At 48.0% G+C, this 15,014-nt stretch overlaps 3 protein-coding genes across 3 annotated transcripts in view; 1 reads left to right on the forward strand and 2 right to left on the reverse strand.

Moving 5' to 3' along the window:
- The window catches only part of LOC134412386 (zinc finger protein 208-like), a 489,474-nt gene that overhangs the window by 130,341 nt on the left and 344,119 nt on the right, over positions 1 to 15,014 (reverse strand). The gene's annotated exons all lie outside the window — the stretch shown is intronic.
- Positions 1 to 15,014, reverse strand: part of B4GAT1 (beta-1,4-glucuronyltransferase 1) — a 169,441-nt gene that overhangs the window by 17,480 nt on the left and 136,947 nt on the right. The gene's annotated exons all lie outside the window — the stretch shown is intronic.
- FIBP (FGF1 intracellular binding protein) lies at positions 616 to 11,859 on the forward strand. The gene is made up of 11 exons (XM_063146353.1): positions 616 to 651; positions 2,216 to 2,393; positions 3,750 to 3,948; positions 5,169 to 5,295; positions 6,182 to 6,282; positions 6,488 to 6,621; positions 7,982 to 8,090; positions 8,874 to 8,937; positions 9,970 to 10,056; positions 10,717 to 10,814; positions 11,537 to 11,859. The coding sequence occupies exons 2-11, from the start codon at positions 2,309 to 2,311 to the stop codon at positions 11,604 to 11,606; spliced, it is 1,074 nt and encodes a 357-aa protein (XP_063002423.1). The 5' UTR covers positions 616 to 651; positions 2,216 to 2,308; the 3' UTR covers positions 11,607 to 11,859.

A 15,014-nucleotide genomic window follows, 5' to 3' on the forward strand; every position in this document is an offset into this window, starting at 1 on the left:
TCACTCTAGTATAGCTCCTGCAGCTTTAACTTGTGATGAAGAGGGGATTTCACCAGGTTCCCCATATATACAAATGACACCTGCTGAAATTCCCTTTTCTATGCAACTGTTAAAGATACAGGAGCCCGGTCCTCCTTTTCATAGGGTCACCCTAATGTTGGCATTTTCTTCATGGTCAAACCTTTATTTTTCCTTGCAAGAGTAGTAAACCGGTTTGTGTGAAAAGGGGTGTTATTGGTGAATAAATAAGGATTTGAAGGGTAAAATCCAACATAAATCCTATATAGAATACCCCCCCTTGAAATGAATAGGACTTAAATTAGTCATAATGTAATCCCCATTCATTTCAAGGGGTCTACTCTTAAGTAGGATTTATGTTGGATTTTATCCTTAAAAAGCTAAGGAAACACACACATGTTTGGCAACAAGGCTCTTAGTCATCAGCCTGGCTTCCTACCCCAGTGGGCCCAATGAGCTTTAACCGCTAGGCGGCATTTCCCTTCCTTGCCCGTCCTAAACATGGAGGACAAAGCTTCAGGAGCAAAAGAGCGCGTGCGCAGAGCTTCCAGCCCAGGCGTGACCCGGAAGAGGATGTCCCCGGCAGGGGTCATGTGAAAAGGCTCTATCCAAGGCAGTGGCAGCTGGATGGAGGTAGGTCGCTTGGAAAAGGGGAGGGGGGCGCGTTGGAGCCAGGACTCCTGGGTCCGCCGTGCAAAAGGTGGGGCTTATGGGGGGCTGGGGACCCATGAGTGTAAGCATGGGAGTGTAGCTTTGAAGGTCAATCTCCTCCCTGCTGCTTCGGGCAGGGTGCCTCTGAGCATGAGCAGAGTGGACACCTTTCTTTAAACACTGCCTGCTGGGGAAGAATCTACGGGCGAAATGCCTCTGAGCATGGGCAGACTGCTTGTTCCTTGAGAGAGGAGGCGAGAGAAAGAAAGATTTGCATGCATGTGTAGACAGAAAATCCTATGCATGTTTAGAGGGGGGGGGAGTCCTGCAATTCCCAGCATGTAATAATGCAGTGTTATTTACTTTAATAAGTAACTCAAGGTGTGTTTCTAGACAGAAAAAAAGTCCTGCAATTCCCAGCATGTAATAATGCAGTGTAATTTACTTTAATAAGTAACTCAAGGTGTGTTTTTAGACAGAAAAAAAGTCCTGCAGCTTCCAGCATTCCCCAGCTAGGAATTGTAGGACTTTTTTCTGTCTAAACATGCACAGGATTGCACCTTATGTCAGTCAGTGCAGCAACTGAGACCCTATAACCACGGTTTTATTCCCCCCCCCCAAATCCTCATCTGCATTTTCCCATTTTTTTTTTAAAAAAAGCATCATTCAAAATACGAAATGGGTTTACTGTATTTCTTCGATTCTAAGACACACTTTTTTCCCCATATAAACATGTCTAAAAACGGGGTGCGTCTTAGAATCGCGGGTGCGTTTATTGTTTCTTAGAATCAAAGCTTTTTTTCTGTTGGTGGTACTGAAATTAGGGTGCATCTTACAATCGATTGCATCTTAGAATTGAAGAAATACGGTAATAATCTTGTACTGTTGGGGGAGGGTGTGTTTAATCAGTTTAATTGAGAAATAAGGAAATAACCACACATTGATCTCGGTGTGTGTTTTAACGCCTTCCCCCGTTTCTTCCCTTCACTCTGGGAATTGACTAGGAAGACGGCGGTTTATTTTCTTTTGCAATGTTTCTAAGAGACCGCTCTTCAATTCGAGATGTGTGGGGCGCTTTTGCAATAACTCCGAAAAGAGAACAAAGCACACGTTGTTTATTTAAAGTATTTTTAACCTGCCTCTCAGCTGAAAAGCACCCACCCCCAGGAAGAGCTTACATATCATCAGTAAAACAAGACAGTCTCCGCCCTTGCAGGCTTACAATCTAAAAAGGCATGACACGTGAGGAAAAACGGATGGGGACGGCAGAGGAAAAAATAATTAAATTATTCCTTCAGCAGCCTGTTGGAATGGGGGTGACTACTGAGGGAGGAGGAGCCTTTGGGGAGATTGTCCGATAAACCAAAGAATCAGCAATAATCAAGAAATTGTGGTCAGGCCAGAGAGGTTCTATGTCTAGCAGGCGTCCGCTGTGTAAAGGTGGCGGGATGCCATCAAACACGTTGGAGCTGCAGAACAGGGGAAGCCATGGCTGTTGGGTGAACAGCGTTTGTAGACTGGGGAGAGTCTTTTGTTCCTCCTGCAGCCACCCCTCTGATCTCTGGAGTCCCTCGGGAGCAGCTGGAAGTTGGGGAGCAGGTGACGGATCTTGAGCCGGAGAGGCCTGGCTCTGTGGACCATGACCAGCAATCTGGACATCTTCGTGGGGAACACCACCCTGATTGACGAGGAAGTCTACCAACTCTGGTTGGACGGCTACTCGGGTAAGAACGGACGCCTCGGATCATTCTATCTTCTGAAAGAACTGGGCATGTTTAGCCTGGAGAAGAGAAGATTGAGGGGAAACACGATAGCACTCTTCAAATACTTGAAAGGTTGTCACACAGAGGAGGGCCAGGATCTCTTCTCGATCCTCCCAGAGTGCAAGACACGGAATAACGGGCTGAAGTTAAAGGAAGCCAGATTCCGGCTGGACATCAGGAAAAACTTCCTGACTGTTAGAGCAGTACGACAATGGAACCAGTTGCCTGGTGAGGTTGTGGGCTCTCCCACACTAGAGGCCTTCAAGAGGCAGCTGGACAACCACCTGTCAGGGATGCTTTAGGGTGGATTCCTGCATTGAGCAGGGGGTTGGACTCGATGGCCTTGTAGGCCCATTCCAACTCTGCTATTCTATGATTCTCTTTCCTTTTTTGATGTGATGCAGCCAACCTAAGAGCCCTGCTGGATCAGACCAAAGGACCATCTAGTCCAGCACTGTTCATTTTCTGCCTATCCTCTCCACACAGTCCTTGGTTTAGCCCAGCAGAGCCCACATTCTGTACCTGTCAATGTACTGGTCGATTTCATCTCCACTTCCACCAAGTGAAACTGACACGCTCATATATTCTTAACTAGCAAATGGAGCTGGTTTTTCAGGCATTAGAACATCAGAACTCCCGCCCATGTTCCCCAGCAACTGGTGCACACAGGCTTACTGCCTCGAATACTGGAAGTAGCACACAACCATGGTGTGCTACTAACCGTGCTAGTAGCCATGGATAGCCTTCGCCTCCAGGAATTTATCCAATCCCCTTTTAAAACCATCCAAATTGGTGGCTATTACTTTGCCTTGTGCTAGCAAATTCCATAGTTTGATTCTGTGTTATGTGAAGACGTCCTTCCTTTGATCAGTCCTGAACCCGGTGCCCAGTGTGTGGGACTACACCTCCCATCACCCCCAGCCCCCAAGGGCAGCATGATTTTTTAAGTCCCGACGTTTCAGTATACTTTGGGCCGCGTCCAATGTAGTCCTGCGTAGAGCGGAGTCACGGAAATGAATAGGGTTTCAGTGGGTCGTGAGTCACTGAGGCTCCATGATTTCAATGGGCCTACTCTATGCAGGAGTAGCACTGGAGACTCCTTGATCATGTTTTTATTGCATTTTTCCCCCTCTATGTCGATTGTGTTTCTTTTTCTTTGAAAGCCGCCTTGAAATTTTGGGGGAGGCAGGATTGCACGTCTGGAGGGGGCGAAGTTGAACAAGGGAGAATCTAAACGCTTTACATAAATAAATCCCACCCATCGCAGTGCTCGGTTTCCAGCTATGCCCGTACCTTCAGCTTTTGACTGTCCCGCAGTGAACGATGCAGTGACGCTCCGCTTGAGGAGCGGGATCCTGGAGCAGACCGGGGCCACGGTGGACGTCTTGCAGAGCGACACCATGGACCACTACCGCACCTTCTACATGCTGGAACGCCTCCTCCACTCGCCCCCCAAGCTGCTGAACCAGTTGCTCTTCCAAATTCCGCCCTGTCGCCAGACCATGTTGATTGAGAGGTGGGGCAGCTGGAGAAGGAGGGCTGGGAAGGGAAAAGAGTCGGGGGCACAGGCTGGGGATGGGAGGGTGAAGCAACCAGGTCACTCTAAAACGTGACGTCTGAACTAGCCGTGTGTTTAACCGCTCCCCTGGTCGCCTTAGGCGAGGCGGAACAACACACAGGTGAGCATAGAGGCGAACGGAAAAGGGGGAAGTCTTCCTCTATGCCTGGCATAGAAACCGAGATGGCTGACAGGGAGGGAACCCAGTTCTTCTGCAACCTGCGTAGAATTGCTGTGGGCTGCAGCTGTCTGTCCCCTTTTGCCAGCTCACAGTGGGCAAGTAGGAATAATAATAATAATAATAATAATAATAATAATAATAATAATAATAATAATATTTCTTACCTGCCTCTCCGATTGGATCGAGACGGGGAACCACAGCAATCATAAAATACTGATTAAAACATAGCATACACTGTTAAAAATGTCCTAAAAGTATTCCCAAGGGAAGCTCGGAGAATGGCAACCAGGGAGAGGGCCTTTTCAGTGGTGGCCCCTCAATTATGGAATGATCTCCCTGACGAAGTTTGCCTGGCACCAGCGTCGTTGTCCTTTCAACGCCAGGTCAAGACTTTTCTCTTCTCCCAGGCATTTAACAGCATATGCTGAGTTTTTTTAACTAACTCCAGAATAGTTGTTTTAAATGGATATTGTCTGTTTTTGTTTGTATTTTATGGTTTTAAATCTTAATGTTCACTGTTTTTACCTTCTGTAAGCCGCCCAGAGAGCTTCGGCTGTGGGGCGGTATATAAATGTAAATAATAATAATAATAATAATAATAATAATGGATAGAATTTCGTTTTGTTTTGCAGATGAGTAGGTTTCGTGGGCTCACTTTACACAGCCGGCATTCACTGACTAAATAAGTACTGTATTTTCTGGCGTATAAGACTACTTTTTAACCCAGGAAAATCTTCTCAAAAGTTGGGGGTCGTCTTATACGCCCAGTCGTCTTATACGCCGGAAAATACGGTAAATAGACTAGTTCTGGAGTAAGCAGCCTTTTGCCCTCCAGAAATTTTGGACAGCAACTCCCATCAGCTCCAATGGCCAGGGATTCTGGGAATTGTAGTCCATGACATCTAGAGGGCACCAAGTTGCCATACTCCTGGATTTTTTTAAAAAATGGCTAAACCTGCTTCTGCGATCTGTTCTTGTTCCTTGCCGCCTCCTCCAGATATTATGCCTTCGACGAGGCCTTTGTGCGGGAGGTTCTAGGTAAGAAACTCTCCAAGGGCACCAAGAAAGACCTGGACGACATCAGCGTCAAAACCGGGGTCACCCTCAAGAGCTGCCGTCGACAGGTACGCTTTCTAAGGCTTCTCTGAACTCCCCATGCTGTTTCCACAGCGATCTGTGAGTAGATAGTTTAAAAATGTGAAAAATTGCTTTTAAATATGCCTTTTATGGATATATATTCTGCCGCCCCTAAAGTGCCACTTCAAAGACCTTACCTCCCACCCCCCTGCTTCCAAAATATGCCATTTTAAACATCTGTTTTGATATGTTTTTTGAGCCAAGAGCAAAATCTGTTGGGTAACAAAAGTTCCTCGCATTAGCCTGGTATTTGAGGCTTAGGTCAGTTCATGACAGAATTCACGAGGAATCATATTCCTCAAACATCCCTGGCGATTGGAGAGACCAGAAGAGGTTATATACCTCACCCAGTGGCCTACATTTCTCAGACTTCAGTCCAGATATGCCTGCTAGGCTCATTTATTAGTGGCGGAGTTGTCTCGCTAAAACCGTAGATCGACACCAGAAATGTTTTCGCTTTTAAACCAGTTTAAACCATCACGAGTGTTTGTGAGCACACTCCCAAAATGGCTGGCAAGGAGGGGTGGGATTTCATCCGGAAAATGGCCGTCGTGGTGGCCGGGGCTGTTCACGAAACACTCATTTCCCAGAAGGCAAACTGCGAAGACTGAAAGAAAAGTCACTCGCCCAAGAACCCACGTACAAGGCAGAGGAGGGCTTTGAGGTTTCAAACAATAAAACGACTCTGTTGAACCCTAATAAAGATGGCACCGTAGGGCAGCGTGTGGCTTTGAACCTGTGAGCCTGCCACGAAATAAAAATTAGGAGTGACAGAGCTTCGTGGGCACCGTGGGTTCAAACAATGGGAACGGCTATGAAACCAGTTTAAGCCAGTGTTGTAGACACGCCCTGACTTTTTCTGCCCTGTTTCAGTTTGACAATTTCAAGCGAGTCTTCAAGGCCGTCGAAGAGCTCCGTGGGTCCCTGGTGGAAAACATCCAACAGCATTTCCTGCTCTCGGACCGGCTAGCCAGGTGAGGGGGGCTGGAGAAGAAGACGCTGAGGTGTGACTGCGTGGGCTCGCTGTGGCGCTGGGCGCCTCCATCGCCACCCCTGGCCCAGATTGTCGCTCCCTTGACTTGAGTTCTGGGGCGGTAGGGAGTAGGCTGTGATGTGTAGCGAGGCAGATCTTAAAAATAAAAGGCTTAACCTAGTGCCGAAACTCTCCTGTCTTTTCAGGGATTACGCAGCCATCGTATTTTTTGCCAACAGCCGGTTTGAGACAGGGAAAAAGAAGCTGCAGTACTTGACTTTTGAAGATTTTGCGTACTGTGCAGAACAAATGATTCAAAACTGGACATTGGGGGCAGTTGGTGAGTTCTAGTTCTTATTGTGGTTTTACCTTCAGTAAGGTTCTAGTCCTCATTCTGGTTGAAGATAGCACAGCCTTCCTCAACCTGGGGCGCTCCAGATGTGTTGGACTGCATCTCCCAGGTGGGAGTTGTAGTCCAACACATCTGGAGCGCCCCAGGTTGAGGAAGGCTGGCTTAGAACGTTACCTTTTTCTTATTTATTTTATTTATTAATTAATTACATTTCTATACCACCCAATAGCCGGAGCGCTATTTTGAGTTTCAGTCTTACTTTTCCCTGCCTCAATATTTTTCTTTAAAAAAGGAAATACTTTTTGAAAAGGAATATTAGAAACTTCGCAAAGTTATGCCTGGTGTGGAGTGGAGAGGGAGACATTTTTCTCCCTCTCAAGATACTAGAACCCATGAAGCTGATGGGTGGGAGATTCAGGGCAGATCAAAGGAAGGACTTCTTCACACAGCACGTAGTTAAACTATGGAACTCACTACCACAAGATGTCATGATGGCCGCCAATTGGGTTGGCTTTCAAAAGGGGTTGGATAAGTTCCTGGAGGAGAAAGCTATCCGTGGCTACTAGCCCTGATGGTTGTGTGCTATCTCCAGTATTCAAGGCAGTAAGCCTATGTGCACCAGTTGCTGGGGAACATGGGTGGGAAGCTGCTGTTGCACCATGACCTGCTTGTGGGTTCCTGGTTGACAGCCGCTGTGTGAACAGAGTGCTGGACTGAATGGACCCTTGGTCTGATCCAGCATCAGGGCACTTCTGACGTTCTTATGAACACCCAAATAATTTACAAATGTCCTGTGGAAATTAAGGATTTCCAAATCTTAAACAGCACTCTTAGAAGGTATTCAAGTCCGGTCTTTCATAGTTAGATCCCTGAGCTAGAAATCTGATGTTGGTAGCTGAGGCTCAATCCAGAAGGACCATCAAGGTGGTTTCTTTGATTCCTCAAACTCTAATCTCTCTCTATGGAACAATGATCCGCAAAATTGTCCCCTTGTGGGGACTCTACAGTGCTAGCATCGGTGAAACATTCCCCCTCAAATTACTGGGTCCGTTTCACGAATTTGTGGCCGCGCCACTTTTCTGCCACCTTCTCCCCTCCTTCCTGGGCCTCCTCTTCTCCCATGAAAGTAATAAAAATGTCCTAGATCAGCCTTCCTCAACCTGGGGCGCTCCAGATGTGTTGGACTACAACTCCCAGAATGCCCCAGCCAGCTGGCTGGGGCATTCTGGGAGATGCAGTCCAACACATCTGGAGCGCCCCAGGTTGAGGAAGGCTGTCCTAGATGATTTGGAAGATGGAGCCATCTGTCAACCTGCCATGCTCAGTACCGTCCGTCTTCCCTCCACAGATACCAACGTGGACGACATGGACGTCGACCTTGACAAGGAATTCTTACAGGGCCTGAAAGAGTTGAAGATCCTGTTCGCCGACAAAGACCTGTTAGACCTCCACAAAAGGTACCGCAGGTGGGGTTGTGGGTCGGCGGTGTTTACAGAGTATCTAAGGGGGAGCAAAGGGATTGCCTGGCATGACGTCTGCGGTCAATTCTGAACCGCAAGCATTCACCACGCCTGTCCCCTATCACCACATCCCCGAGCAGGGCCGGCCCTCCCGCTAGGCAAAGTGAGGCGATTGCTTCAGGCGGTAATTGCTGGGAGGCGGCAAAAGCTTGCCGCCTTCAGGTGCACTGCAGCCCCCACCTGCCTGTCATCTCAAATGTTTGGAGAGGGGCATGCTGTGGTTGGTTAGTAGCGACGCCGGGAATGTTCTCTACGCATGCTCAGAGGTACTATGCTCTTCCTTTTTTTCATGTTCTACAAAAGGGTTAGGGGAACCTGTGCCTCTCCGGATGTTGTTGGACTCCAACTCCCATCATAGTCAATCATTGCTGGGGATGATAGGATATGGAGTCTGACTGTCTCCGGAAGGGGCAGTTTCCTCACCCTTGTTTATTTATTTCTTATATTTATATTCTACTTTTTCCTCTAAGGATCTTCAGGCAGCTTACACTCCTCCTCCTCCTTCTCTCTACTTTATCCTCACAACAACTCTGCGAGGTTGCATAGGCTGAGACAGACAGTAACTGGCCCAAAATCATACAGTGGGCTTCACAGGAAAGTGGAGACTCGAACCCAGATCTTCTGAGTCCCAATCCAACACGCCTTCCTCAATAGGTTTGGGGGCTGAGATTTTTCAAGCTTACCCCCCTGACAGTTCCTCTTATATCTCTCCCCACCCAGTCTGGTGTGTACGTCCCTGCGGGGGAAGATTTCTGTGTACAACGAGATGGAATCCAGTTTTAAGGTGCGTCGTGGAAACTGTGAGGGACCCGTCCGGAGAAGCGCTCCCTAGTTTTGAGATCTTGCGCTGGCACCCCAGCCCTTTGCTGAGATCCCTTTTCCACCTTTGGAAAATTTCGTTGCTGTTTGGCCGGCTACTTCTCTGTTGGCCACCAGAAGGGGCTCTTGAGCTTCTGAAATCCTCGAGCAATGTTGAGAGGTGGTGGAATTTCGTTTCTTTTCGCAAATATCAGAACTTGCCATTTGCAGTTCTGAACAGGAGTGCATTCCCCCCCCCCCAAAAAAAACCCACACACATCTGCACTTTTCTGAACTTTCAACCTTTTGAAAAATATGCACTTTTAAAAGTTTTTTTTTACTGTAACACTTAGAGAAAACCAAACACAAATTGCAGCTACGTGAGTTCGAATATGTCAATTTCAGTGCATGCTTAAGGAACGTGTGTGTTTGTATACGTGGGGAAATATGGCTTTCTAACAATTATACATAAACTTCAACAAAAGCAGATAAATAGCCCCATATATGTATCCATTCACGAGGGGCGTGTCTATATACCTCCCATTCAGATGTTGAAAGCATTTTTAGGTTAATGTGCACCTTAAAAAATATGCATTTTCACACATTAGCCAATGGGGAGAACGGATGTGAACAGAAATTTGGACTTCCCCTGTCTGAAACGGCCATCTTCCCCGTTCGAATTCAACGAAAAAACCAGTCGAAAATAAGAACGGGAGCGAGTTTTACAGTATGGTTTTATGCTGTTGTTTTATACTTTGAATGGTTTTAATTTTTGTGAACCGCCCAGAGAGCTCCGGCTATTGGGCGGTATAGAAATGCAATAAATAAATAAATAAATCAGCCTTCCTCAACCTGGGGCGCTCCAGATGTGTTGGACTACAACTCCCAGAATGCTGGCTGGGGCATTCTGGGAGATGCAGTCCAACACATCTGGAGCGCCCCAGGTTGAGGAAGGCTGAAATAAATAAATAAAGAAGGCCTGTCGGTGACACACCCACACACCCGTCGCTCCTTACAGAACCTTTCCCGGGCTCTGATCAACATCGCTTCGAAGCTCACTCACAGCAAAGATGTCCGGGATTTTTTCGTCGACCTGGTGGAGAAGGTAAGAGCTTCCCTCAACTATCCAGATAAGCGGAGGCAGAGAGAAAGTGTGGTCCAGACGGGGTGGTCCATGCCATGGGTGGTGGTGGTGTTGTTTTTAATGGCCCCTCCCACTTTGGATTTTGGTTCCGCCCACCCCTGGGGTGCGGCCCCCAAGATGGAATTCGGCCCTTGAGCTGAAAGAGGTTCCTCACTGCAGGGCTACGGCTGATTTCGCAACGTTTGAGTGACCCCCTCAGTCCCGTTCGCCACCTTATGAGGCAGGCTCCTTTCCCCCCCTGTTTATGGCAGCTTTTATTATCAGTAACAAGGCCTTAGGGGAAGTATTTAAAACATTTAGAATGGGGGGGGGTGTCTGGGGAAAGTGGGTGGAGCCAAAGGAAAGGGAGGGTGGCCTTCTGGGGAATGCCAGGGGGTCTGAAGTTCTGTACCCCACCTGCTGCGTCTCCAAGGTTAATGCTTTTTATTTTATGTAAGGGATTTCTACCCCCAACTTGGCTTAAAATGAAAAGCAAAAACAAAAACAAAAAAACCACCAGTGCATAGCTTGGGACTCTTATGGGGGTCGCTGTTCAGAGTCTATGCACAATCCCCCCTCCCACGCCATCGCCCGGTAAGTCTATAGGGTGCCACTTTGAATGCTTGTCGTTTTCCTTTGCAGTTTGTGGAACCCTTTCGGTCGGACAAATGGAGCCCCAACGACGTGCGCCTCTTTCTGACGCAGTACACGGCTTGCGCTCACACGCTGGATGCGTTCAGGTGTGTGCGAACGCCAGATATTGTGGAGTACAGTTCCCATTGTCCCCGGGGCTTTTGGCTTGATCCAGCAGAGCCCTTTCTCTCTCTCTCTCTGATGCTAAGGCAATGCGTGGCATGGAGGTTCTGAGCTATAACACTCTGGAACTTCTGAGCTATGAGAAGAACTTTGTAAGATAGGTGTTCCGAGCTATGAGAAGAACTTTGTAAGATAGAGGTTCCGAGCTATGAGAAGAACTTTGTGGCTAAGCAACAGGATATATAAACACAGCTGGGAGTGGGGTGGTGGTGCCTGGGAAGAGTGGGGAGTCCAACGGACTCCTGATCAGCCCCGTGACCAGCTTTTCTGGGGGATGCTGAGCAATAAGGCACTAGTGCACAAATGGTCTGTGCAAGTCAAGTTAGTTATGATTATGACTACATTTATATACCACCTTTTTCTCTCTCTCTCTCTCTCGGAACCCAAGTCAGCTCATGGAGTCCTCTTCGCCTTATCCTGACAACGATCCTATGAGGTTGATTAAGCTGAGAGAATCAGTAACTGGCCCAAAGTCACCCAGTGAGCTTCAGGGCCGAGTGGAGGACTAGAACCCGGGTCTCCGTTGTCCCAATCCAGCACTCTAACCACTAGGCCACCCTGGCTCTCTTCCTATGCTCGTCTCCCCGTTTTCAGTGGACTGTAGTTCTAACCTGGGTCCTCCTTTTCCTTTCCCCCCCTCCTGCAGGCATCAAGTGCTCTGGGAGAGATACATGGCAACGCTCAAAGCTTGCCTTCTGAAGATGTACCACGACTGAGACCCTGGCGTTCTGTTTTCAGTTTTAGATTTTAGTTCTCTTCTAGGAGAGACAAGTTGAAGGGCGAAAGCAAAAGGGGGGAAGAAAAAGAAAGTCTACCAGCCGGTCAGCAGTGAGCTTCTGTGCCGGTCAGTTCCGCCGGCCGCTCTCCGCTCCGCCTCGGCCGAATCTCACCCATTTTTCTCTCCATCTCTTCAGAGACGGCAGCGAGGCCCTTGCTTTTAAGAAATAAAGGAGCATTTCTGTCACAAGGGGTGCAGGTGTCTCCTGGTTGGCCTGACTTCGCGACGTGGTTGTGAGCTGACAGAGAATGCTCCGTCTGCAGGTTTTTTACGTCGCCCGTGAAGCAGGCGTGTAGGATGTTAGGCAGACCTCGACGCTGCCGTTTCCAGCTTTCCTTCTCTCTCCCTCTCTCATCTCCGCGAAATGTGCCGGAGGGCCCCCGAATCCCGGATTTTGATGTCAATGAAGGAAGGCACGCTTGCCGTCTAGAGGGCAGAAGAAGAGTGTGGCCGTGTGAAATCGGCAAAGTGACACACGCCGCCTTCTAAAGAAGGGCCCCGTGTAGGACCAGAGTCTAAAACGGCGGTGCACAACCTCTTTCGGCCCGCGGGCCGCATTCCGTGTCTGAGAGGCTCTTGGAGGGGCGGGGCATGTTCTGGAGGTGGGCGGGGCGAAGTTCAAAGAGGCGGGGCAAACACCAAATATTTTACCTTTAGGTTCTTTAGTGGCAGCAACAAAGCTTGGGAGAAGCATTTCAACCTTTCAGAAGGGCGGGGAAAACACACAAATAGCAAGAAATCACCAAGGGATTTTGGTGGGTGGAATTTGGACCCTGGGCCTGAGTTTCTGCTCCCCTGGTCTAAAACTATCGCTCATGGGTTCTCTTATTCTTAATTAATTCTCCTGTCTCCCCCCCCCCCCCCACACACACACACTGCCGCCCTGGAAACAATCAATTTTATATCTTTAATGTCGTTGAAGATATTTTCCCTCCCCTAAAGACCGGGCCTCAAGGCAACTCGTAACAAACTTGAAAATTTATTTATTTATTTATTACATTTTTATACCGCCCAATAGCCGAAGCTCTCTGGGCGGTTCACAAAAATTAAAACCATAATAAAACAACCAACAGGTTAAAAGCACAAATACAAAATACAGTATAAAAATCACAACCGAGATAAAAACCACGCAGCAAAATTGATATAAAATTAAAATACAGAGTTAAAACAGTAAAATTTAAATTTAAGTTAAAATTAAGTGTTAAAATACTGAGAGAATAAAAAGGTCTTCAGCTGGCGACGAAAGGAGTACAGTGTAGGCGCCAGGCAGACCAATCTGGGGAGTTCGTTCCACAACCGGGGTGCCACAGCGGAGAAGGCCCTGCTCCTGGGAGCCACCTGCCTCACTTCCTTTGGCAGGGGCTCATGGAGAAGGACCTCTGTGGATGATCTTAAGGTCCGGGCAGGTACATATGGGAGGAGGCATTCCTTCAAATAACCTGGCCCCAAACCGTTTAGGGCTTTAAATGTCAATACCAGCACTTTGAATCGGGCCTGGACCTGGACTGGCAGCCAATAAAGTTGTAAAAGGACTGGCATAACGTGATCTCGCCGGCCAGTCCCTGTTAGTAAACGGGCTGCCCTGACAATAAGACAAAGTACACAGTTCAATAACAGACCAGCAGCCACTGCTGCAGCGAACAGCGTAACAAATGAGCCATCGATTAATCAGTCAATTGATCTGCTGCTCAATCGATTAATCGGGACCGCCACAGCCTGTCCGGCCTGGCGTTGAAACCGAGCCGACGGCCGGTAGATCATTTGAGGCGGGAATTCACTTCACACAACTGCAGCTCTTGGGGGCGAGGAGAGGAATTCTGTACGTGCTCAGGAGACCCCCTTTCCTTTGTTTCGTATCATCCGGGCCTAGCACGGAGAGTTCAGCTTCACATTTTAGGCCAATTTAGCTGGTGGGTTGGAACTCGTGCCTCCAAACCCGATCTCTAGCACGTTTCTTTGTACTCGGTGGGTTCCGTTTACATTCTTTATATCCCCTAATTTACCCCCTCCACCTGCACACCTGCCCTGCTGGAAGAGACAGAATGTGGATGTTACCTGCAGTTTAATTATGCCCTGTGGCTAACAGCCCTTCCCAACCTCATTCCTTTGTAATGACCCTGCAGCAAGAGCATTTTCTACCCTTTAATTTCCTTTCTCCCCCCTTCACCGCTAAGCTGCACCTGGTTCAAGGCTGCTCAGAGCACAGAGGGGGAAGCCGGTTCCACTCCTGATTCAGAGAGGGGAGAAGGGCCATAGCTCTGGTGTGACCCAGGTTTGGCACTCAGGAGGTCACAGGCTCAATCGCTCAGCGTTCGGGGAAGACCCCTGTCCAGCTATATCCAGTAAGCATCAACACGGCTTTGCTCCACAGACCAAAAATCCAGCAGAGCCTAAAGCATTTTCCTATGTTTCTGTTTAAGTCCGACCCCGGTTCACAACCATGAGGACCAGCAACTTGGGGTTGAAGCTTGCAATAACATTTTCAGCCCTTGAGGGCAGACTTCCCCAACCACCAGCGCATAGCTTGCCGTTATGCGCCAGCCAGGCCAATGCGTACAGCTCTTGACCCGACGAGTCCTACAGACAGGGTGTCCACTTAGAAATTGCCCCCTGCCAAAAGAGGAAAAAATCACCAAAAAAAAAGCAGAACTAAAGAGGACAGCGATTTGCATAACTATACATACGCAAATGTCTATGTACAGATGCAATGCAGAAATAGTTATCAATTCCAAAAGGAATACAGCAAATCTCACCTGAGTGTGAAAGACTGGGACCAGGCGGCCTGTGTGCCTACCTGTTCAGTCTGTTGTTCAGGTGCGAACCGTAGATGGGCAACAATTCTTTTTTTGCCGTAAAACAGGGAAACCTTTCAAACAGCACACACACATTCAAATCGAGGACCATCCTCTGTAAAAGAGGACACCTTGCTACTTGTTTGAACTATTTTGACTGTTGTTATTAGCAGTAAGAAGCATTAAACAGTTCCCTTGATAAATATTTTTTTGAAAATGTTTTGGAAACCAAAACATCTGTTTACGTGTCCTTCGGGTTTTTTTTTTACAAGTCTCCTCCTTCCACTGGTTTTTTTAAATTTCACACGCGTTGCTTATAAGCGTTGAAACCCGCCGTTGCGCCTTGAGGCCTAGAAACTTCCTTTTTAAAAAAACAAGCAGAGATTGCCCAGATCCTGAACGTCACTCATGTTGATTTCTGCGCTCCATGCAGCCGTCTCTTGGTGGTAGCTATCTATGTATGCCCAGGAATGGGAGTAAGGAACGTATCCTGATGCCGGCTGGAGCCCTATTAATGCAACCGTACAAAAGGCAAATTGGAAGCAATTTTGCAC

This window comes from Elgaria multicarinata, chromosome 21 (assembly GCF_023053635.1).
Source record: "Elgaria multicarinata webbii isolate HBS135686 ecotype San Diego chromosome 21, rElgMul1.1.pri, whole genome shotgun sequence".
Taxonomy (NCBI): Eukaryota; Metazoa; Chordata; class Lepidosauria; order Squamata; family Anguidae; genus Elgaria; species Elgaria multicarinata.

Coding starts and splice junctions, on each gene's coding strand:
- FIBP (XM_063146353.1), top strand. CDS start 2,309: ATGACCAGCAATCTGGACATCTTCGTGGGGAACACCACCCTGATTGAC. Junction 3,949..5,168: donor CAGACCATGTTGATTGAGAG/GTGGGGCAGCTG, acceptor CGCCTCCTCCAG/ATATTATGCCTTCGACGAGG. Junction 6,283..6,487: donor CTCTCGGACCGGCTAGCCAG/GTGAGGGGGGCT, acceptor CTGTCTTTTCAG/GGATTACGCAGCCATCGTAT.